This window comes from Mercurialis annua, linkage group LG8, assembly GCF_937616625.2.
Source record: "Mercurialis annua linkage group LG8, ddMerAnnu1.2, whole genome shotgun sequence".
In the NCBI taxonomy this organism is placed as follows: Eukaryota; Viridiplantae; Streptophyta; class Magnoliopsida; order Malpighiales; family Euphorbiaceae; genus Mercurialis; species Mercurialis annua.
Genome location: NC_065577.1, coordinates 25,541,302 through 25,567,322, shown reverse-complemented (window position 1 = coordinate 25,567,322; position 26,021 = coordinate 25,541,302). Strand labels below are relative to the sequence as shown.

Sequence of the window (26,021 nt, the reverse complement as noted above, 5' to 3'; positions counted from 1 at the left end):
CAGATTGCATGGTGAGCTGTGGAAAGCTGAAAAAATGTTGAATCTCTTTGGAAACAGAAATCAAGACTTAAATGGTCGTTGGAGGGTGATAGGAATACAAAGTTTTTTCACATTATGGGTTCTTCTCACTACAGGAACAATCATATTTCTTCAGTTCTGGTGGATGGTACTATTTATACGGAGCCTAATGATATCAGGTTGCATATTAGGAATTTTCATAGCACTCTTTATAGTCGGAACAGAAGTGTTATGTTTGATATCTCTAGCCTTTTCTTTGAGAAAATTTCGGATGTTCATGCTGCTTCTCTGGTTAGGCCTTTTAATGAGATAGAAATTCTTAATGCTATTAAGTCGTGTGGTGTTAGCAAGGCTCCAGGACCAGATGGATTTAATTTTTACTTTTATCAGAAGGCTTGGCAGATTATGAAAGTGGAGATCGTTGCTTTCTTTCAGCAGTTCTATGATTCGGGCATATTACCGAAGGGCATCAATTCAGCCTTCATGGTTTTGATTCCTAAGGTGGTTGGATCTTCTAACATTAAGGACTATCGTCCTATTAGCTTGGTGAATGGGTTTTATAAGATGCTTTCTAAAGCTCTTAGTAGAAGGTTAGCTCCGATTCTTTCTGATGTGATTTCAGATAATCAACATGCGTTCTTGAAGGGTAGAAGCATTTTGGAGTGTTCTATGATTGCCAACGAGCTTGTTCATGTTGCTACAAGGAGGAAGGAAAAATTACTGGTGCTGAAGCTTGATTTTCACAAAGCTTTTGACAGCATTGAGTGGGAGTATTTATTTTCAGTCATGCGCAACATGAATTTTCCTGATATTTGGATTAAATGGATGTCTGGTTGCCTTTCATCAGCTACTACGACGGTTCTTGTCAATGGTAGTCCGGTTGATCCTATTGTGTTACAGAGGGGTGTTCGTCAAGGGGATCCTATATCTCCTTATTTGTTTGTCATTGCAGTGGAGGGCTTGAAGCGCATTCTAGACAGATCTATGGACTTGAGTCTTATTGAGGGTTTTCGATTTTCTCAATATCATGAGCCTATTTCGTTGTTGCAATTTGCTGATGACACCATCTTGTATCTTCCTTATATTATCGAGCAGCTTAGCAATTTGACCTGTATTCTTTGCTGTTTTGAGTTGATCTCTGGCTTGACCATTAATTACCATAAAAGCTCCATTATGGGAATTAATGTGTGTGACTCTGAATTATTTGATGCGGCGCATTTGATAGGATGTAAGATAGACTTGTTTCCAATTAGATATCTGGGTCTTCCTCTATCTAATAAGAGATTGTCTATGGGTTCTTGGGATCATGTAGTGGAACGTTTTAAGTCGCGCCTGGCAATTTGGAAAGGTTCCCTTCTTTCTCCTGCAGGAAGGTTAGTTCTCATTAAATCGGTTTTGTTTAGTATACCGGTTTATTTTATGTCTTTGTTCAGTATGCCTGGTTTAGTTCGGAATCAGTTGGAGTCGTATATGATGAGATTTCTCTGGAGAGGTGATATTAATTCCCGCGTTCTTAGTAAGGTCACTACAAAAAATTTGACTTCTTGTGACAAAAAAATATGTGACAAACTATATTTTGTCATAATAAATAGGTTAGTTGTGACAAAAAAAATATTTTGTCACAATGAGAGTTCAATAAAATGATATTGCGACAAATACATATTGTGTCAACCATTTTTGTCACTATAAAAAATAATTATGTTTGTTGTGACTAACTATTTTGACAAAAACATGTTTTGTCGCCGTAATTTAAAATATTGTTATTATGACAAAATTATTCTTATCATAATATTTAAAAAAGTTGTGACAAATTTTATTTTGCAGCAATTAGATATATTTTGTCACTATAAAAATTAATTACGTTTGTTGTGACAAAGTATTTTGCCAATAAAAGATATTGTAATAAATTAATATTGTGTCAAATTTTGTCGTCACTTATAAAAAAGTAAATATGTCTTTGTGACAACGTATTTTGCCAAAACAAATGTTTTGTTTTCGTATTTTAAACCTACAGTTATAACGACTGCATATGAACCTGATGTCAACCTTATGTCAACCTTATAAAACACAAAATAAACACAAAATAGAGTATGAACAAGGAAGTGCAAAAAATATATATGTTAAGGAATAACTCGAAAAAAACTCTTTCCACTACTGTTTATTGCGTCAAATTTATTTGTCAATAAAAAAAGTAAATTTATTTTTCTGACAAAATATTTTGCCAAAACAAATGTTTGGTTCCGATATTTTAAAAAGACAGTTATAATATTTATTGTGTCATATTTATTTGTCACTATATAAAAAAGTAAATATATTGTTGTGACAAAGTAATTTGCCAAAACAAATGTTTTGTGCCTGTATTTTAAACTATAGTTATAATAACCTTAAATAAACCGTTTATTGACCATATGTCAACCTTATAAAAACTAATTGCAGAAAATAAATGGTAAAATAGAAAATATATACAGTTATAATGATAAAATAAATTTTAGCATAATATTTAAAGACTTTTGTAACGAATTTTTTTTTCCAGCAATTAATTAAACTTATATAATGTTGTGATAATTAAATATTGTGTCAAATATTTTTGTCACTATAGCAATTAATTGTGTTTGTTGTGACAATGGGTTTTGACAAAAACTGTTTTGTCACTGTATATTAAAAATACAGTTATTATGATAAAATAAATTTTATCATAATATGTAAAAATATTGTGAATAATTTTATTTTTCAGCAATTAAGCGAAATTAAATGATATTGTGATTAATAAATATTTTGTCACCATGGAATTGAAAAAACAATTAATGATAACAGGTTTAAATGGGTTATGAAATTATATTTTATTTTGATAAAAAAAGGTATATGACAATTAAGATTCAAATATCCAAATTAGGTTAATCGAAGCACTCTTCATTAGGGAAAAACTTTTTTTGCTGAATATTGACACCACACTACCGCATCAATTCCATACGTTTGTACACTTCTCACGCCGCCGCACTTTCATTGATTTTGTGTTTGTTGATGCTTATTTGTCCAGGTATTTTTTAACTTATGAAAAGAGACTAAATTGATTAATGTAGGATGAATTTCACATTCAAATTGCTTATTTGTTCAATTGATAATTTAAATTTTCAACTGATTCGTACAAACTCGAGGTCGGGCTTCAAACTCGACGACTTATCACCTATTCTCGAGTTTATTAGCTCAGTAAAAACAAGAACTCGAGAGTTTGCTTCCATTTCGTCGAGTATTAAGACTTACATCAAGTTTGTGCTTTGACAGAGATAAAAAAGTCGAGTTAAGGATGTAACTCGTCGACTATTAAGCATGACATCGAGTTTAACATTGCAAACGACGTATAAACTCGAGTTAAGTTTAAAAAGTCGTCGACTATATAGCCTTACCTCGAGTATGTTTTAACAGTAACACTAAACAAATGTTAGCCTTGTTTTAGAACCGCAAGTAGTTCAGGGAAAGAAATTGGATATATTTTTAAAATAGCTAACGGTATCTGATTTGTAATGGGTAAGTTTTAATTATATTTTCAATTGATAGATTTGTACCAAATATTGATGTTGCCTAATATATTATTTTGGAATTAAAGGGACGCCATCAGACAAAAGTTGGATGACGTCGTACCGATTTAGTTCATGTTATATTCAAGAGGTCAAAAATTTTCTGAATGTTGCAAAAGACTTTACTGATTCAAATGGCAGAGTTCGATGTCCATGCAAGAACTGCATCATTATTTATTTGAAGCCATTGCAAGAAGTCAAAATGGATCTATATCAATATGGAATTAGTGAAAACTACACAAACTGGGTGCACCATGGTGAGACTTCTCAACCTCGTGATAGTTTAGATGTCTTTATTAATTCGGACAATGAATTGGAGGATAGTGGAAATGATGTTTCAGAAATGTTAGATGATATGTGTAATGCAACTTTTATGGACACCGACATGGAAGACAGACTTCCCAATCAAGATAATAACATTCTAAAAGGAGAAGTAGCAAAATTTGCTAAATTGTGGAATGATTCTCATTGTGAACCATATCCTGGAAGTCAAAAATATTCAAAGCTCTCTTTTCTTCTTAAGATGATTAATATCAAAGCACTCACAAATTCTAGTAATAAGTCATTTTTTTCGAATTTGGAGTTGTTCAAGGATGCACTCCCGAGAGGAGAAACCCTTCCAAGCTCAAGTTATGAGGTTAAAAAATTGATGCGTGATTTAGGACTCGGTTACGTAACTATTGATGCTTGTGTAAATGATTGTGTGCTATTTTGGAAGGAAAATGAAAATCTTGACACGTGTCCAACTTGTAAGGCCCCTAGATGGAAATTAGGTTTCGGAAAACGCAAGAAGGTTGCTCAAAAAATTCTTAGACATTTCCCTTTAGTACCTAGACTTCAGAGGTTATTTATGTCTAAAGATATTGGTGAAAATATGAGGTGGCATAAGGAGAAACGTGTAGATGATGATACGATTAGACATCCAGCTGATGCTACGGAATGGAAAGATTTTGACCAGAAATATGCTTGGTTTGGCAAAGATGCTCGTAACGTGCGACTTGGGCTTGCTAGTGATGGATTTAACCCTTTTGAAAATATGAGCACGAGTTATAGCATGTGGCCGGTGATTGTGACGCCATATAACTTACCACCATGGAAATGCATGAAGGAGAATTTTTTGATGTTATCTTTGCTTATTCCTGGTAAGGAATCTCCCGGAAATAATATCGATGTATATTAAAGGCCATTAATTGATGAGTTAAAAGAGTTATGGGAGACCGGTGTGACAACATATGATGCATATAGCGGTAAGAATTTTCAATTACATGCTGCATTATTATGGACAATAAATGACTTTCCAGCATATGGAATGTTATCTGGATGGAGCACAAAAGGAAAATTGGCATGTCCTGTGTGTAATAAGTGGACATGTTCGCTAACATTAAAAAATGGAGTGAAGAAATGTTACATGGGTCATCGGAGATATTTACATGCCCAACATTCTTGGAGAAAAAGCAGAAAATTTGATGGCAAACCAGAGCACGGGTCAAAGCCTGAAGAGTTGTCAGGAGATGAAGTTCTAAGGCAATTAGATTTGCTTCCAAAAAGCCTTGTTTTTGGGAATACACCTAACCAAAAAAAGCGTGCACGTGGTCCTGAAGAGCTCAATTGGACAAAGAGAAGTATATTCTTTGAATTGCCTTACTGGAAAACATTAAAATTACGTCATAATTTAGATGTAATGCATATTGAGAAGAATATATGTGAAAATATATTGGGTACGTTAATGAATATTGATGGAAAATCTAAGGATAACATTAAGGCTCGAATGGATTTAGAAGCAATGGGTATAAGAAAAGAGTTACATTTACAGCAAAAGGGAAATAAATTTTTTATGCCACTTGCTTGTTATACATTACCGAAGCCTGAAAGGAGAAAGTTTTGCGAATGGTTGCAGTCAATCCGGTTGCCAGACGGATATGCTTCCAATCTTTCTCGATGTGTAAGTGTTCAGGACTGCAAAGTTATGGGGATGAAAAGCCATGATTATCATATATTCTTGCAACGGTTACTTCCAGCATCAATTTGTGGGTCTTTGCGTAGTGAGGTTTACACTGCATTATCAGAGTTGAGCTCTTTCTTTAAGGAGCTTTGTTCGAAGACTTTAAAAAGATCTACAGTTAAAAAGTTGCAGAGCGATATCATTTTGATAATATGTAAACTTGAGATGATATATCCTCCATCTTTTTTCGTGGTAATGATGCATTTGCCAATTCATCTGCCTCGTGAAGTAGAATTAGGAGGCCCTGTTCACTATAGGTGGATGTACTTTATTGAGAGGTTAGTTGATAAGGAAATTTTATTTTTAGTTTTCTTGCTGCAGTTTTAACTAATTTTTATATATCTATATGGTTTATTCATATTTACAACAAATTTGTTGTGCAGGTTCTTACGTACTTTGAAAAATTATGTACGTAACTTAGCTCGACCGGAGGGTTCAATTGCTGAAGCGTATATCACTAAAGAATGTTTGAACTTTTGTTCACTGTATTTTCATGGGGTTGAGACAATATATAATCGCGTTGAGAGAAATAATTTTCCTGTGCAAATAGGAGTGGAAAATGGATTTTCCATATTTTCAAACAATGCAAGACCTTTAGGAGCTACAGAATATAAAACGTTATCCCATTCTGATTTTGAAAAATTGCAGTGGTATGTGCTTAACAATTGTGAGGATGTTGATGAATATCTTAAGTAAGTTATTTTATTTTGAAAAAACAAAGACTTTAGAGTTTCAAAATAGCTTTATTTTACACTTTTTATCTAATTTTATAAACATTGTGCATGATTCACATTGAGGAATTACAAAAGGAAAGTGTTATAGATGTGCAAAAAAGACACCAGGCAGGATTTGCCAGTTGGTTCAAGGAGTGTGTAAGTATGATGCTATAAAAGTACAAAATATTGAATTATGCCTCTAATTTCACCATTAAACTTATTTTTCAGGTTGGACGCTTACGTGCTACTGGTTTGGTTGCAGCAACAGATCATATATATGCGTTGGGATTATGTCCTGATATACGAATTGCTAGGTACAGTGGGATAATTGTCAATGGAGTTAGGTTTCACACAGTTGAGCGTGATAATTTTTGTCGGACTCAAAATAATGGAGTTTTAGTTACGGGAGAGCATAAGTCGAAAGAAATCGAGTTTTATGGTGTGCTAACAGATATCATTGACCTCCAATATGTTAATGGGAATCATGTTTTCTTGTTTAAATGTGATTGGTGGGATGTTGGCGATAAAAATGGAATTAAAACAGATGACAACTTAGTTTCTGTTAATGTGAGCCATAAATGGTATACAGGTGATTCTTTCGTGTTGAGTTCTCAAGTACAGCAGGTTTTTTATGTCAGCGATATGAAAAATGGAGGTCATTGGAAAATTGTGCAAAAATCATTTCACAGGAATATATTTGATGTGCCAGAAAAGGAAAAAGTGTGCAATGAAGATTCAATATTGAATGATGAGCCCTATCAGCAATACGAGGCAGATAATAGTCATGAAGTCGATCAAAATGGTGGTGAAAATTTGGAACTCTTGCATCCTATAGATGTATTACCGGATAAAGTTGATGTTGGTCAAATGTTTCAAGGTCAAAACTCAAACCCGATTTATTCTAGCGATGAGGAGGATGATACTACGATCAATTATGATGATGCCGACACTGATGTACTAGAAGACTCAAATGACAGTGACAATGAAGACGAAGACGATGATTAGTGACTGAAATTTACCGCTTATTGAACTCTTTTTGGATTCTTGTAGCTTGTTTAAAAGTATGAATTTTACTGAGAGATGCTTTTTTATATTGCCTTGAATGTAGATTGTAGAATTTTGGTGTTTTATGGCAGTAGTTATGCAGCCCAACATGAAATTTGTGGAAAACTGGATAGCAGAAACTCGATGTGTTGATGAAAACTCGTCGAGATATTAGCCACACATCGAGTTTGAATGTATGGAATTATATATGAGATATCAGCCAAACATTCAATTGATTCCTTTGGTTTAGTTTGATTTTAAGGTTTGGTGTAATACCAATTATTTTTTCTCAATTTTGTACTTCTACTATAGAACCGAACAGAAAAATAGAATTGAACTCCTGCCTTTTAATATAACTATTGACAATTCACAATTTTGCAGAAATTTGCTAAAACACTACACATATTGTAATTACCTGTTTTTACACATACTCTAAAATAGACTTCAAATAAGAAATAAATGGACATTTATGTCCTCCAAGCAAAATAAAAGTGTGACAAAAAGGAGACTTTCTTTACAAACAAAAATCAATAACACTCTTCATCTTGAACCTCCATAAATTAGCTTCCTCTTCACTCCCTAGGCAGATGTTCTCTTGAGTTTTAGAGGACCCTCATCTTCACTAACACAAGAAGAGCTTTCCTTCCAACGAGCATACAAATATAATGACGAAGCGTAACGAGCACGGTGTTCTTTGACATCATAATCATGCCCCATAACTTTCCCATCAACAAAGAACTCAGCAGCGGAAAACATATGAACTCCACAATCACTACGAAAAGTGAGAAAAAAATAAAAAAACATAAGAAACAAGGTTGACATTAGGTTCCTATTCTGTCACCATAACTCTTTAATATAACCCAACTAACTAAAGTTAAAAACAAATTATAGACTTACACATCATTTTGGATAGGCATGTTTTCCACAATCTCTATTCTGAACGGATCAGTTATTCTTTTTCCCTCGTAAGCACCGGCAGTAGTATCGATGTCATCTCGAGAATCATAAAAATTGGTAGCTTGAAGGAATAGTGGAAGCAACACACTATAGCAAGTAACATATTCAGTTGTTTATCTGTCATATTGTGCCGACCTCAACGAATTGTAGATATAGATGCATCGTTCCTTGAAATTTAGGCGAGCCAAAATCCAATGCCAATCGTTAACACAATTGATCGGAAAAATAACATCGTCAACATTAGCCCAATTCGTATTGCAACGCATAGCACCACCTTTAATGTAGATAGCCACTGTATGTTTCAAAGAAACAAGTGACACATCTTGCTTTTTCTTGTATGCTGTGTAGAGAGTTTGAATACGCCGATCAAAAAAATTATCAGTTGACGTACATCTACTGTTTGCAGCACATCCATATTTTATTTTCTTTCTCAGATAATAAAAGAGAACATCTACATGCTGCCAAATAAACAAAAATCAAGGTTAAGTAGCCATACAGTCACAACAATGTTATTAACAAAACTTTCGTGAGTAATTCAAATAATAAACACATAAAATAAAAAAAAATAACAAATAAAAGAAATATGGATATACTTACAGAACACTCAAGAGCCTTTCAAACGTGGTAGAGATGGTAAAACCAGGATTTCGTTTCAATATCAACCACGCCAAGAGAAAGACGAGGAAGGAATTTATCAATCTTTGGATCGTATATCCAGCTTTGCCTTCTAAACAAACAAAGAAAAAAAAATTAAATAAGTGAGCATTAAAACAGAACTGAAAAAAGTTAGTCGAGATACGAACTTGGCCCCTTTAGGACGTCCTTCTTCCAGCCAATTCTGAATGATGTCTTGTTTGGTGGCATCACTGAATAAAATGTGATTAGCATCAAATGGACAAATACGGACTTTACAACCAGTTTGCGTCGGTATGAAGCGGCTTGAAGAAGGACCAGACTACCAAAAACATAAGAGAGGATGCAGTAAGTAAACTATAAAATTAAACTATAAATATAATTTAAAGCAAACAATACCTCCTTTGATTTGAATTCAGCAATCGATTCACTTGCATTTTTTTTAGTCTGATTGATGGTGTCATCTGGTGGAGATTTTAAATTCAACTCGCTTTGTTGCGAAACCTAGTAAATTGACAATAAACAAATTAATATAGTTAATCAAAACAGCTTAATTTCAAATTATTAAATATACCTCAAAATTCGGAGAGATAACATCAACGTGTTCGGAAGAAACAATAACACAAGGTTCACCACGGTCATCCTTGCCTTCAAGTACAGCCTTCTCGCAAACCAAATCTTCCAATTCGACTTTTTCAGCACCTTCTTCTTCATCAGCACACTCCCTACCATCCCTTTTTTTGCTGGAAGTAGCTTTAGTATCAGCAGAAACAGGAACAGCAGACTCCCTACCATCCCTTTCTTCTCGTTCCGTTACTATAGAAGTACCATTTTTACTTGGTTTCACTGGAATGTCCTCTGCAGGAAGAACAACATTTTTTCCTTTGTCAACCCTTGTCTGCAAGCCATCAGAAACATCATGTTTCTCAATTTTAACCTGATACAGATATGGAGTTCACATTAGGTTCCCATCAAGTTACAATAACATAATATGAAATAACATAAATTATATTTAACTAAACTCTAAGTGATAAAAGTACAAAATACATAAATCAAAACAAATTACCGTTTTAGAATCACCAATCAGAGTTAGCCTATCATTCAATAAATTGACAACTGTCAAAAGTTCGGAACATTTGGAAGTGAATAAACGTTTCAAATCCATTATATCATCCTTAATCGTCTTTTGACCAGCCATCAAAATTTCCAGCCTCTCTTCCATAACATTTAAATTCGAAGTGTTCGACGTTGATTCACCGTCCTTCAATATATTAAATGCCGGACAATAACCCTCCTCGTTTCCCTTAATTTTTTTGAATAAGTCACCTAGACGAAGGGCATTCATCTCTGCCGGGGTTGGAACAATTGATCGAAAAATCATCTACACATAACAAATGAACACCATATATGAAAACAGAGTCAATGATAAATTACATTTGAAAAATTGAAAATTTAACACATACGAACCTCATCGGATGCAATCTCAACAAATAAATCCCTGTCAACAGCAATGTATTTTGCAGGAACGAATGCTTGCCACCTCAGAATCCGCGGGATAGCATCTTTGTTCACTAGCTGAGCAAAGGTATTTTCCACCGCCGGGCAACACTCGTAAAACCAACATACCAGTGCATATGGTAAACCTTGAAGGCGATACTGGTAAATGTTGTCTTCAATAATAAGAGATCCCGGACTAAGAACAGCTCTTTTCGACAAAGAATCAAACGTGTACTTGAAAACGTCAATACCCCATGGATAGTCGTTTAAATCAGCCGAATCAACTACGTCAAAGTCCTTCAAAGGGATACGAGCAGTCCTCGGTGAATTAAGCAAGAAGTTATGCAAAAAATGCATAAATGCTATCTTAAACCCATCCTCCTCCGACTCCCAACGCCTAGCTTTGAAAAAATCCTGAAGGGTCTGTTTAGAAACAGATTGCAGCCCGCTGAAGTACTTATCCAAAATGCCATTTTCAACTTTTGTATAGGCATACTTACTGCTGTCACCTTGACAGTTTAAACACGAGATCAAAGCAAATTCGTCGATTCCGAATTTCAGCCTATGACCGCCAACCTCAAACCACAATTCAGACTTGTTTAGCTGCTCCACCTCCCTCAACAATAAACAATGTATGATCTGATTTTGCACTTTGATCTTGGGAATATCAAGAAAGTAGCCAAAGCAAGATTGTCTAAACTTTTCCAATTCACCTGGAGTCAGAGTCGATTTGATATCAGAAATGACATCGTATGACATGCGCGTATCAATCTTCGAGTGAACACGATTTTCTCGGCTTACTTTAAACTGCCATAGCTGTATGGAAATTAGAGTGAAAACTGTTAGATATCAAAAATTTCTCCCAAGCAAGATTCAACTCTTTTTCTGTTTTGGTGTTCAAACTTAAATACAAAATAAGCTATTCAAAAGCACAACCATACACATTAAGTTCTTATCAAATAGCATACAAGAAACATTGCCAACTTTGTAAATCCAATTTCTAACATTCCTCTCAATACAATGCCCAAAAATAACCAAATCAAAACCTGAAATTTCATTGTCAAACCCAGTAAAATGGAGGAATTAACCTTTAAAAACTGAAATTTCAGTACCCTAAAAAAATAGAGTTCATAACTGTACCTTCAAAACTATCTACCAACCAACCTAACCACAATTTTATATAAACATAATTCCAAACAATCATACTTAAACATAATTTCAAACAATCATATAAACAGAGTCAATTTATTATTTTCAGACATCAAACAATTCTAATGCAGTAGGTTTTTAATTGACTTATAAACTAATGAAATCATACCTTAGGAGGAGATTTCTTGGATTCAGTTTTGGAAATGCCTTTGTGTTTCTTCGATTTCGGAGGTGAATCATTTGCATGTCTCTTCTTACTCAACTGTATAGGAGATGGAGGAACTGAAGCTTCTCCGGTTGACACCACCTTTTTGTTTTTTGAAGCTTTTTTTGCAACGGATTTCTTACCCATATCAGCGATTTTGATGTTACCGTCGTTATCAGTGGAACCCCGTGTAGTCACCATGGATTTAGGTCATAAAGAAGAACACGACAAATTAGGAAGGAAGAAAAGAGTTTTGATTAATTAGGAATGAAATCAAATTTTGCAATATCAAATGGGTATTTCCCGCTATATGAAAAAAGGAAAGGTAAATTATATGATACATTAGACACACACTAAAGAGACATATACCTTAGATGAGGATAAAATAGGAATAAAAAATTTAAAGGGTGTTGAAAATAAATTAATGTTTTCAATAGAGGCATTTTTTCAAGAAAAAAAAAATGAAATCAATAATTTAAAGTTTTGAGATTTCAATTAATTTGTTATAGTTTTAATAATTTAAAAGATTAAAATTATTATTTTTATTAGGGTATGTGCATATAAAGAACTGGACAAGTAAATACTCGAGGTCTGGCTAAATACTCGACGAGTTTTAAGCCTAACATCGAGATTGTTGCTGTTCAGTGCTGCATAAACTCGATGATGGGTTAATATTCGACGAGTTTAAACCTAACATCGATTTTATGCTAGTCCAGTTATGCCAAACTCGATTTCAGGCTTTGTTTTCGTCGAGTATTTAGACCCACCTCGATTTATTTTGAAAATTACTGCAATTGAAAAATAAACCTCCCACTTTTCTTTAGAAACCTAGAATCAAAACAAGCGAAAAAGAAATTCTCTAATCTTCCCCATTCCACAACCTGAAACCTAGCCTCTAAATTCATCAAATTGCTATCATAATCTTATCAAATCATCAACCAAAATGATGGTATCAACAAAGGGACGAGCTAAAAGAGTTGCTTCAAAAGGGAAATCATCAAGTTCAACTATGCCTCCGAAATTTGTTAGAAGAGAAGATTTGTCCTCAAATTATGATTGCCCATTTCCAATTTTCTCCGACGAAGAAGGTATTCGTTACGAAACTATTTCACGCAAGCCTATTGTTATACCTAGATATTTTGATTATGCTTTGTTGACTAGGATGGGTTTGAAATCAAAAATTGATGAAATAGTTGGTAGAATGGGTTTAAATTTTATTGCACATGGTAAGTATCAAGTTTATAAAGAGTTAACTAGGGAATTTTATACCACCTTGAATTATGCCTCTAAGAATGAAAAAGCAATTTCTTTTAGAATAAAAGGGGTTGATTATAACATAGGGTATGATTTTATGAATCAGAAATTGAAGTTGCCTAAAGGTGGAATTAGAGGTTGTCCTTCAAATTTTGATGTTAATAGAGTATGGAAGCAATTGACCGGTGAAGACTCGGTCGATTTACAACAAGCTCCTAATGGACTCATAATTGAACCATCATATCTTATATTTCATAAATTCCTTTGTCATTCTATATGTGGTAAAAAGGAGTCGAATAGAGTAACGAAGGATGATTTACTAGTACTTGACTATTTAGTGCGACGTTCGGCAAAAAGTGTTAATTTCATACACTTAATTTTTAAAAGCATGATGACCATGGCAACATCATCTAAAGTTGCACTTGGAAATGGTCATTTAGTAACTTGTATAGCATTGCTTCATAGTGCTATTGATGAGGATGATTTGCATAAGATGGAATGTTTGGGGGATGCGTATCTTAATGAAACTATGCTCCGTAAAGCCGACATTCTTGATATGGATGGAGAATTAATGAATGTAAAGGACCGAAATTGTTATTTAATTAAAACTGGCCAGCCGAGAAGAGGAAAGGGAAGAAAAGCAGAAATAGAAGATGACTGTGACGAAGATGAGGATAATGTAAGTAGAGAACTGGAAACCGAGAATGGTCAAGATGAGGTGGTGAGGGATGATGTCGGTATAGATCAACCAAGAGAGGAGGAAGTGAGGCGACCAAGAAAGCCGAAGCGAAGGGGAGCTTTTGAAGAGGAAGTACTTTCTTTGTTAAATGAAACAAAGTCGAGGTTGACCAATATTGAAACATCTATCGAAGAGATTAAAAGAGAACAACGAAGGTCACATCGCCGATGGAAGGCTTGTTTCGGCACCTTGGGAGCACATGATCCTTCACCTCCACATACACCGGAGAGTTAAGGTTAGTAACAACCAAAATATTTTGATTATTTCATATCTGTATGCTGTCATTCATTTGGTTTCAGGGCATTACTTTTCTTCCTGAAATATGCTCTGTTTTCCAAATTGTAGATAAGATGGGTGGCTGATTGCATAGTTGGTTCTAAATGTCTAATTCTGGATATGCTGTTTTGGAGTCTTGGAGGTGCAGTTTTAAAAACCTGGAGCTGATGTATATGCATAGCTGTTGATTACGGATTTAGTATTTTGAATTTGGAGGTTTATGTATTTGAACATAAGTAGGTTTAATTGTGATAAACTCATGTGTTATTAGTAGGTCTGAAATGTTATTACCAAGTCTGAATATTAACAGGTCTGAATGCTATTATCAAATTTGAATATTAACACTTGTTAATTCTAGATCATTGTACACTAATATTTTTTTTGACAAAACTTTAAATTCAAGTTTGTTAAATTGTTATAAATTAAGATAGTTAGATGACTTTTATTGATTAACTTTTCTTATAAAGCCAAAGAATAAAAATTGATAAATTTAAATATTTATGAATTACAAATATGTAATTAATTTGTTACATCGGTCTTTTAGCTTTTATTTTTCTGTTCAACCAATTTTTAATATTTAAATATCTAAATCCGTAAAAAAAAAGGATATGATCTAGAAAATTTGAATAAATGTTAATATTTTACAAATTTAAATATTTAAATTTTAAAAATATGTAATTAATTTCTTACATCAGTCTTTAAACTTTTATTTTTTGGTTGAATCGATTTTTTAATAACATAAACATTTAAAATTATTAATATATTATGATATGATCTATATATTTTTGCTAATTTTTTTTATAAAATTTTAAATTACGTACATTATTAAGTGTATAAACTTTATAGAATGCAACGACATAATAACATGTCTGTGTGTGCTACTCATATAACTTGTGATTATTAAAGTGTGTACTGCCTGAACCAATCTGTTTTCAAAATTGCAAAAGTGCTTGGTTGCAAGATATGTACATGAATTTGAGATTTATGTACTTAAAAACGAGTTAGTTTATTTGTGATGAAATCATGTCTTATTTTACGAGTAGGTTGAAGTTGTAGGTTTATTTTTACATCTCACGTAAGTTGAGGCACATGCAACGTTAAATTGAGGCACATGTAACGTATATTTTAAGTTCTCTTAATTTTTATCAAAATTTATAAAATTAACTTCATGTAAATTTTGCCACATTGCTTTGTTAATATAAAAATGGAATTGAAACAAATCATTCTTTCGTGTTCAGTTCTCAAGTATACATGAGGTTTTTTATGTCAACGATATGAAAAATGGATGTCCTTGGAAAAATAAATAAAATATTGTTTTATTTTTTTAGCGGTCATTAAAAAAATAAATTAAATATTGTTTTATTTTTTTAGCGGTCATTAAAAAAAATTGAATGTTGCTAATTAATGCTGTTTTTTCTAACCCTACACTAATCCTAACCCTAAGCCCTAAACCCTAAACCCTAAACTCTAAACCCTAAACCCTAATTAAGCCTTAAACCCTAAATCCTAAAATACAATTTTAATAATGGTTATGCGAGTAAAATCATATTCAACCGAATAAATTTAGCTATTAAAAATTCAAATACTAATTAAAAACATTAAAATAAATTATAAGAATAGGCAAAAGTGGAAAAATTTCTTACTGTTGCAATTTATTTACAAAAGGCATATATTACCTCCAAAAAAATTAAGACAAAATATTGTTTTGAAATATTTATGTGAAAGCGATAAAAATGGCGTGGTCAACTATTACGTTGAATAACATATAAATTTTTGATATCTAATCATAAATAAGCATAAAATCAACCATTTATCAACATTAGACTCTTTGTTTTGCTTTTAATATGGGAAACAAAGACTTTTTATTTTGCATTTTGTTTCTATATCTAAAGGAAAGTGGTGATATTTGGATTAAGTTGAAAAAAAATAGATTATAACTCGAGTATATTGTTTAAACTTGTCGAATATTTGCCATGTTATCGAGTTATGACGAGTTCAGTAGAGCATATATTCGATGAAACATATAAAACTCGTCGACTTTCTCTACTACCTCGAGTAACAAATAATATTTCTGCAACAAGATTTTCAGAATATATCTCAAACTGATTAGATTTGACACGATTTTGGCAAATCAAATCAGGAAAATTTAAAAACGAATTTATTAGGAGGGAAACAATATTAAAATAGGAGGGAAACGAAAAAAGAAGAGAGGGAAACGAAAATAATTTGGTCCTTATTTAATTTTTTAATTAAAGAAGTTCCCTCTAAAATGAAACTTCTTTGGCATTAACCATAATTGCAGGAATCACGTTGTTGAATGACAAAATAAAGTGGTTTCTTTGTTCTTATCAAAATATCGATCATAAAAAAAATTACAAACAATTCTCACCATACTTGTTCTTCAATTCAATTTGTTTCAACGATTTTCTGAACAATGTCACTTAATACTAGAAAAAGAGTTATATCGTTTAACGAATTACAAAGATCAGCTAGACTGAAAGCTCATTTGAGGAGGGGAATGACAAACCATCGATGAAAAATATATCACAACAATCTCAGACTACCGAAACTGAGTCGGAACCTATTCCTCCTTTGGTGAACACAACATCTCCGTCTCCTCCAATTCAAAACCCAAATAGTATTGAACATCACAACCACCGTGATGATTCAACTGCAATACCAGTGGCTGCTGAAGTTAACAGGGATGAAACTGAAACCATGTCCGGTGAACCAACAAACGTTGATGAAGGTTAGGTTGAATTTATTTTGTGTTTCATTTATTTTGCTTAGAGAATTGATATAATTAACAAATGAAATTGTGTTTCAATGCTTTTTCTGGAATGGAAATATTGTTTTCAAGTTATTTTTTACCTTATATTTTTTGCAATTCGTTTTTTTTTCTCTATTTTGTGTTTCATAAAGTTGACATACGGTTGACATAAGGTTCATATTAGGTTACAAAAACCTATAAAAAACTGCATCTAAATAAAAATTAAAAATAGTATAAGACATACATAGCAATTTGAGTTGAGAAGAAAACTAACATGAGATAAACTGTAGTATTTCTTAGGTCTTCTTCCCAAAAAGAAATGTGTTTTAATTTAAAAATAGTTTAAGAATAGTATAAGACATACATATCAATTTGTTTCTCTATTTTGTGATTATTTTGTGTTTCATGCGGTTGACATAAGATTCATATTTGGGCACAAAAACGTTTTAAAAACTGCATTTAAATTTAAAAATAGTATAAGACATACATATGAAATTTTAAAATAGTATGCTAATTACATATAAAGTTTAATAGAACAGCAAACTAGTATGAGGTAAAGTTTTGTATTTCTTACGTATTTCTCTATTCTGTGTTTGTTTTTTGTTTTCTGAGATTGACATATGGTTCACATATAGTTTATATTCAGTCACTATAACTTTTACAAACTGCATATAAATTATTTTTTTAAAAAGGTACATATCAATTTGGAAACAAAAAGCAAACTAACATGAGGTAAACTGTTGTACTTCTTAGGTACTCTTCCAAAAAAGATTGGTAGAGGTAAAGTTAGAGGATTTGAAGTTAAAAAAATGACTAAAGATGGTTCAAAAATTGGTGGAATTGTGATTGCAAAAACAAATAGATTACCAATTGGTCCTTCAGAAAAGATATTCAAAATGGAAATTGGTATTGTCACTCGATTAATGGCACCGCTAGGTAAACTTTATTGGTCTCAAATAAGCGCTGAATAAAAGGAAGCTTTACTTACAACTATTCAGGTAAAATTAATAACTATTTTATAGCATACTTATTATTTCAATTAATTATATTCTTATAATATGTGACTATTCATATGTTTTTTTATTGATAGGGTGAATTTGAGATTGATTTAAGTGATCCACATGCAAGAGAAGTAGTATATGGAATGATGGCTAGACGATTTAGAAACTTCAAGTATCAGTGTCACTTACACTATAAGACGTTCCCTACTCGTGAAGAAGCTGAAAAACATCCACCCAAGGATGTAAAAATTAACGATTGGAAGAACCTATGTGAACATTTTGATGAACATGCACACTTTAAGGTAATGTTTCAATTTTATATACAATTGTCTATTATCGTTTGCTAAAAATGAGTACTTTATTATCTAATTAGTTGCTAGTATGTTTCCAATTATATCTAAATTAGCTTCACATATTGTGTTCTAAACGAAAATACGAGGTTTGTTCAAAGGATTTCAATATTAAATGATTTTTAACCTTTTCATGATTTATTTTAATTCTGAAGAAGCTTAAACTCGAGGTTAGACTTGAAACACTTCGAGTTTAAAGCCTCTCCACGAAAATGAGCTTATACAGAAATGAAAATCTCGAGGAATGAATGATCTCGTAGAGTATTTTTTCCTTCCTCGAGTTAGTTCATATCTGAGAAGCTCAAACTCGATGAAAGGCTTGAAACTCTTCGAGTTTTATGCCTTCCCTCGAGTTTAGATGTCTACATAATTAACATACCTCGAGAAAATGCTTGTACTTCGCCGAGTATTTGGCATGTTTACGAGTTATGCTTCTAAGATACGAATACCTCTACTATTTTGGTTAAAATAGTTTATTTCTAATTATATAAAGCTTTTATTATTGATAGTATGATATGTACCTTTAAAACCTTTATGTGTTGGCTTTATTATGATAGGCTCGAAGCACTGTAAACATTAATAATCGCAAGAAAGTGACCTTTTCTCACACTTCGGGATCAAAGTCTTATTGCCAACGTTTGTATGAAATGGTAAATATGAGTTTATATATAATCTGTTTTTGATTTCGTATTTAAATTCTTTATCATTTAGTTTTTAATCAATTGTATGAACGTTATAGGAAACATCTGAAGTCATTGATGAAGAGCCTCCTGAAATGAGGCTCTACAGTCAAGCACACCGTAAAAAAGACGGCTCATGGATTGACCCAGAAGCTGGAGATAAATACGTAAGTTCTTTTTTTATATATATAGTTATCTAAACACAATTTTATAAAGTGTTATTAAAGCATATTTCTATTCTTAGGAACAAATGGAAGCTATTCGCTCAAAAAGCACTCGAGTAAGGCGTTGCAATTGATGGGAGGAAAATTCTACAAAAGGTTTTGGATATACCGAAGTCTGGTTATGCTCGTGGAGTCGGATATGGAGCCAAACGGATAACAGCTAAAGAATCAGAGTTTGAAGCTCGTTTACAAGCAGAGAAGTTTGAGACTGAAAAGCAAGTTAAAGAACTAAATGACCAAATTCAAAATCAACAGGTGAAAATTGATAACATTTCTCAATCATATAGCAAACTCAAGCATCTTGTTCAACAAATGTTGAATGCAAAAGATGATGAGCAAATATCTATTGATGGCGACGAAACATGTATCGATGGCTGTGAAAAATCTCTTGATGACGAACCATCTAATGATTGGTATGTGACGGCTTACTTAAATATATTTTTTAATTCGTTACGCTTTTAAATTTTTTCTATAATTTGAAAATTATTCACTTAATTATGTCAGTTTGAAAATAAAAGTGTATATAATAAACGTATTTTTTTTCTTGCAGATTGGAATTGAATGAAAGAAGATGGACGTCTCCTATATCAAAAGTTAAGCTTAATTTAGTTTCTTTTCTTTATAGCAAATAGTTTACATGTTTGCATACGATCGGTTATTTTAGTGTTATTAAAGACTTAATCATTGATAATTTTATGTAATATTTGAATTGATTTTGTTTTTTATTCATTGATTTTAGCAACAAATTACCGTATTCAATTATTTTGGTATCGATAAAAATAGAAATAATAGCTTGTTGTGACAAATTAATTTTGTTACAGCTAACTAATAATAATGACAATTAATTTCGTCACGTAATGATAAATTTCTTCTTGTGATAAATTAAATTTGTCACCGTTAACAACTTATAATGACAATTAATTTCGTCACGTTATAATATATTATTTGTTGTGATAAATTACATTTGTCACCGATGACAAACTGTAATGACAATTAATTTCGTCACATTATGATAACTTACTTGTTGTGATAAATTATTTTTGTCACAGCTAACTAATTATAATGACAATTAATTTCGTCACGTTATGATAACTTACTTGTTGTGATAAATTAAATTTGTCACCGTTGACAAATTATAATGACAATTAATTTCGTCACGTTATGATAAATTACTTATTTAGATAAATTAAATTTGTCACCGTCGACAAATTATAATGACAATTAATTTTGTCACATTATCATTATATTACGTGCTGTGATAAATTAAATTTATCACAACTAACTAATTATTATGACAATTAATTTCGTCACGTTAAGTTAAATTACTTCTTATGATAAATTAAATTTATCACAACTACCTAATTATAATGACAATTAATCTCGTTACATTATGTTAAATTACTTGTTGTGATAAATTAAATTTATCACAACTAATTAATTATTATGGCAATCAATTTCGTCACTTTATGATTGATTACTTATGATAAATATTTTTTTGTCACTTCACAATCTTTTTGTCACTAATAACTCGGCGTATGTGGTGACAAATGTATATTAATTGTGATAAATATGGTTTTATCACCATATAATCTTTTTGTCACTAATAACTCGGTGTATGTAGTGACAAACTTATATGAATTGTGATAAATATTTTTTTGTCATGTTATTAGCGTTTTGTCACTAGAAGTCGATGTATATTACGACAAATTTTGACAACATTGGATTACTTGTGATATACATTTTCGTCACAATAAATATGAATGTGACAAAACAATTTTATCACAATAGAAAATTTATGGTGACAAACTATAAAATTGACTTATTGTGACTTGTTTGTTGTGACCAACAAAATTCGTCACAAAGTAGTCACAATAACGTTGTTGTGACAAATTTTGGGCTTAACATGATAAATTTTATTCGTCACAAGAAGCCAAATTTTTTGTAGTGGGTGTCTTGGAATGTTATTTGTCAAGATTTTGAAAGAGGGGGTTTGGGTATTTCTAGTCTTCTTGTTAGAAATCAAAGCTTATTGTTCAAATGGGTTTGGAAGTTGAGAATGAATAATGAGGATTCTACTTGGTACAAGATTGTTTCTAGTTGTTCTATGGTTATAGATTGGACATCTTTATTGCATGGTGATGTTAAAAAAATTTCTTTTATCTGGAAAGGTATAAGAAAATTGTGTTGTGTTGATGCTTTTGCTTGGAGCGTTTTTATCAATAATGTGAAGTATGTTGTGGGAGATGGGGTTGTTATCTCCTTTTGGAACGATAACTGGATGGGTATAGGGCCGGCTAATTTGATTTTTCCTCGTTTATTTAATCTTTCGAATCAGAAAAACGCAACTATTGGAGATGTTTGGAGTGATAGTTGGCGTTGGAGGCGTCGTTTACGGGGTAATGAGCTTATTTTACTTGCTGATTCACACTCTAAATTTGCTCCTATCATTTGCAATTTGGGTTGTAAAGATGAGGTAATGTGGAATTCTTCTTCGGGTATGTACACCTCGGCTTCATTTTGTACTTTAATCAGCAGTTACAGAGACAATCCAGCGGCTCCTGCACGTCAAAGCCAATCTGTTTCTGCTTCTAATCGCCGAACTGCTTATGCTTTTGTCGATCTGCTTTCGCTCATCAACCTGCTGCTGCTAATCCTGCAATCTGAATTCGTCTTCAGCAACAATAATATGGATCTGAATTATACTGCAGCAAGTGATAATAGTTATAGAAGGAACCGAGTGGTAGAGATTATCAGAGCTGTTAATGTGAGAAATCATGCATCTCAGAGAAGCTTTATTGCTGAATCATCAAGGCGTCATGCAAGGTCAGCTTCTCCGGTTCAACAGTGCTGGACAGTTTTGCCGTTTGGTCACGTTTGGAGATCTTTAGCGCCTCCGCGAGTTAAGTTCTTTAATTGGCTCGCTTTACATAATAGAGTTCCTTCTCTCCATTTTTTGGCAATTTGCTCTATTGTTATTTTGGAGAACTCGTTATGTTCTATTTGTGGAGTTTTGGAAACTCAGGATCACATTCTAATTCACTGTAGTTTTGCAAGAAATATTTGATGTGATATTCTAAATAAGTTGGACTTATTTTGGATCTTTCCTGCATCGTTTGGGGATTTTATGGTTCAGTGGCAAGATATTTTTCAGAGAGGCTCAAATGGAAAATTATGGCAGGTAACATGGATGCTTTTGATTTGGGAGATTTGAATGTAGGAATGCAAGAGTCTTTCAGAACAAGTCGCAGGATAAGGATGTTTTGATTTTTAACTGTTTTTGTAAGGCAGTTTGGTTATTTAAAATCAATAATAGGGTTTTTTTTATTCAGGTTTGGACTATTATAGAAGTCCTCGGTGTATTTTGATGTCGTAGCTTTAAGTTGTAGCTTTTATTGTCACCTTAGTGTGGCTCTTTTTGTGCGAACACTACAAGAAAAGTGAGTTTTAGCAACGGTCTATTGCAACGACCATTAAAATTGTTACAATACATATATCTTTTATAACGATTATTTTAATGTCGTTTCTAAATATAATAATTTTACAACGCCTAATAAAATCGTTATTAAAAGTTATACTTTTAGCAACGACTTAATTTATATCGTTTTTAAAGATAATTATTTTACAACGACTAATCATGTCATTGTAAATTATTTGCTTTACCAACGATTTAATATGTGTCGTTTTTAAATATTATCATTTCACAACAACAAATAATTTCGTTGCTAAAACAAAGAAGGAATAGTTAAAATCCCACATTGAAAATAAGTGAAATAAAAATGATGCATTCTCATTATAAAAGAAAACCACCTTTCACTATAAAAATAATTTTAATTTTGTTGTAATATATCAATCAAAAAATAAAAAAATATTAAATTTTAGTAATAATTGTATTTTAAATTATAAAAATTATAAAATTATATAACATATTAGAATAATAATTAATATTATAATGTTTTGACAACGACTTTTTATAGTTACTAATAACTTTTAACAACCAATCTTATAAATTTTATAGGCTTAATTCCTTAAAAAAACCCCACCTTGTATTTGTTTTTCGTTTATACCCTGACCTTGTAAAAACACCAATTGTACCCAATTTTGAGTTTTTATGTTTCATCTCTACCCAAAAGCATTAAATTATACTCTTTTCATTTGAAAAAGAGTTTAAAACAATCCTTTATTTTTAACTTATATACTATTTGGATATTAATGTTATTAATAGTACAAAAATACCATTTTCTTCAAAAAATTAAAAATAATTTTAATTTTTTTAATTTTTTAAAAAATATTTCCGATTTTTTTTTAATTTTTTAATTTTTTATTTATTTTTTTAAAAAATGTGTCCGACAAAAAAATTTAAAATAATAAAAAAAATTATTATTTTATAAAATTAAAAAATTAATTAATTATTTGGATGTATTTGATTATTTTTTAAGTTTAAGGATTTATTTGTATTTTTAAAAATAGAAAAAAGCATGTTTTAAACTCTTTTCCAAATGAAAAGAGTACAATTTAATGCTTTTGGGTAGGGATGAAACATAAAAACTCAAAATTGGGTATAAATGGTGTTTTTACAAGGTCAGGGTATAAACGAAGAAAAAGTGCAAGGTGGGGGGTTTTTAAGAAATTAAGCCAATTTTATAAAACCTATATCAACGACCATTATTTAAAAAAGTCGTTATAAAAAAAATTAAATTACGCCAACACGCACAACCACATTTGTCGTTGTTAAAAACTTTTAACAATCATATTTTAGGTTTTCACAACGACAACTTACGTTTCCAAAAATCAACTTTTTTATAGTGGAAAGCTTCTAGCTTCGGTTCTGCCTCTTTTTGAGGCTTTTTAATATATTTTTATTCATAAAAAAAAGTTATAAAATAAATAAACATAAAATTATAAAATAATTTTCTATTTGATCAAATTTTATAAATTTGATTAGCATTTAATGTGAATAATTGCCATTTTTTTGTTAATAATAAAAACAAAGAAATGATATTACAAAGATTAAAATGTGAGAACTAATTGTAAGGTGCCACATGTTAAGTAATGAAAAAATAAAATATGAAAACCAATATAAAATGCCAAATGTCAATCCATGAAAAACATGGTCTGTTTTATAATTCTAGCGTTAGACCCGCGCGTTGCACGGTTTATTAATTTATTTTTGGATTTTTATTTATTTTTTAATAAAATTGTGATTATAATATTTTTTTCAAAAATTAAATAGTTTATTAAAGTAAATTATTATGTTTTTTACTACTTCTTTTACATTATTTAGTTAGTATCATTTTATTCGTATTTTTCTTTAAATAATTTTGTATTTATGAATAATTATATTTATAGTTTTGAAATATAGCTATGTGCCATTGGTTTTGAGCATCTACTATATATTCCAACAACACAAAATTTGTATTAAAAATAAATTTTCCCGAATCTGACTATACTCTAGAGATATACTTAGAAATTGGATAACTAATTATTTTTGATATTCTTATACATTTAGGATGCATAGTAGTATAAACTGTACTATATTATATTATTTGTCAAAAAGACATTTCAATTTAGTTTCACTGCCAAACTAATTAATTTTTTTAAATATAGTAACAGTTAATTTTATCAATCAACAACAATAACAGGATAAACATATATAATCGAGTATAAGTAATAAATCAAGGACAATAACCTTATCAATATTAAAAACTAACATATGAATAATAAATTATAACTATACATATTTATTAAGATATTAAATATAAAAATGATGAACGCTTACCAAAACAGTGCCTCAAACATTTTTTTAGATGAATAGTGCCTCAAACATTAAATGATAAGAAAACGTTGCGTTCAATTCTAAAGAGGAACTACGTCCATCAATATACAAAATACTAAAATTAAAGGAATTAAAAAGGATAAATATATTTTTTTGTGTAAACATTGTTAAAGAATCAAAAACAAAATTATAAAACAAAACCTTCCTCTTGTTTTTCTTCCTTTTTTTTCTCATGACATTCTTAAGTCCGCAAGAACATTGCAATATGCATGTTAAAAAGTGAATTTTTCACTTATTTATATCCATAAAAAATGCATCGTTTTGCTTATTTATGATGATTATGAAAATGTTACAAAATAATTATTATAAAAAAACCTTTTTTTTTAAGAAAGTTGGAAGAGAGTGGTGATTGATTGGGTGATATAAATATAAATTTTAATGCAATTTTTAATTGCTTTATTGTAAACTTTACTGCTCAAGAAAAGTGTTTAGAAAAGAGAATTTAGATAGCTTGTATTTTAGCAAAGGAGAAGAAAAAATAAAATAAAAAGTTAACATAGTTAAAATATATATTTATAAAATCAATCAACAAAAATAAAAAAAACTATGTTTCATTCTATACCTTTAGGCTTTAAGTTGACACACATTAGCAAATCAATCAATTAATGTAGATTTAATTGTAAATATAATAACGTCAATATTTATCAAATCAAATCACTTATCCCACCAAATAAGGCAATGTTCTAATTAATTATTTTCAGTGTCAAAGGAAATAAATTAATGTGAAGATGTGAAGAAAACGTTGTAGGAGTTTAAAATAAATGTAACCAACAAAGCTATCTCATCTTTGGCGGGGTGTTAAAAATCCGATTATTTGGGACACTTTTAAGGAAGGTTTATCTATTCGCTTGGGCAATGGAGCAGGAATTAATTTTTGGAAAGACGCTTGGATGGGTAATCAATCCTTATCTTCTTGTTTTCAATATTGCTGCTTTAATCTGAACTGGAATCGTCGCCTTCGTGTTGGAGATCAGCAGCTTCTCCAAATTCTTCTTGTTCAGCTTCAATCTCAGCTTCCAAGTAAAGACAAATATAGTCCAACAGGTTTCCGTTGTTAGTTGAACTCATGAATTCAAGTTGCAGGTGGTTCTCGTATTT

At 31.3% G+C, this 26,021-nt stretch overlaps 1 protein-coding gene across 1 annotated transcript; it reads left to right on the top strand.

The window, feature by feature from the left end:
* Nucleotides 1-3,795: 3,795 nt before the first annotated feature.
* LOC130014962 (uncharacterized) lies at nucleotides 3,796-7,508 on the top strand. The gene is made up of 10 exons (XM_056104137.1): nucleotides 3,796-3,938; nucleotides 4,149-4,230; nucleotides 4,312-4,735; nucleotides 4,895-5,215; nucleotides 5,507-5,873; nucleotides 6,410-6,467; nucleotides 6,540-6,935; nucleotides 7,074-7,315; nucleotides 7,362-7,372; nucleotides 7,420-7,508. The coding sequence occupies exons 1-10, from the start codon at nucleotides 3,796-3,798 to the stop codon at nucleotides 7,506-7,508; spliced, it is 2,133 nt and encodes a 710-aa protein (XP_055960112.1).
* The last annotated feature ends 18,513 nt before the right edge of the window (nucleotides 7,509-26,021 follow it).

What these genes read in the sequence shown, in the direction of transcription:
- LOC130014962 (XM_056104137.1), top strand. Translation starts at nt 3,796, where the DNA reads ATGGATCTATATCAATATGGAATTAGTGAAAACTACACAAACTGGGTG. An exon ending in TGGATGTACTTTATTGAGAG is followed by an intron (nt 5,874 to 6,409) that starts GTTAGTTGATAA and finishes ACAAAAGGAAAG; the next exon opens with TGTTATAGATGTGCAAAAAA. An exon ending in CCAGTTGGTTCAAGGAGTGT is followed by an intron (nt 6,468 to 6,539) that starts GTAAGTATGATG and finishes CTTATTTTTCAG; the next exon opens with GTTGGACGCTTACGTGCTAC.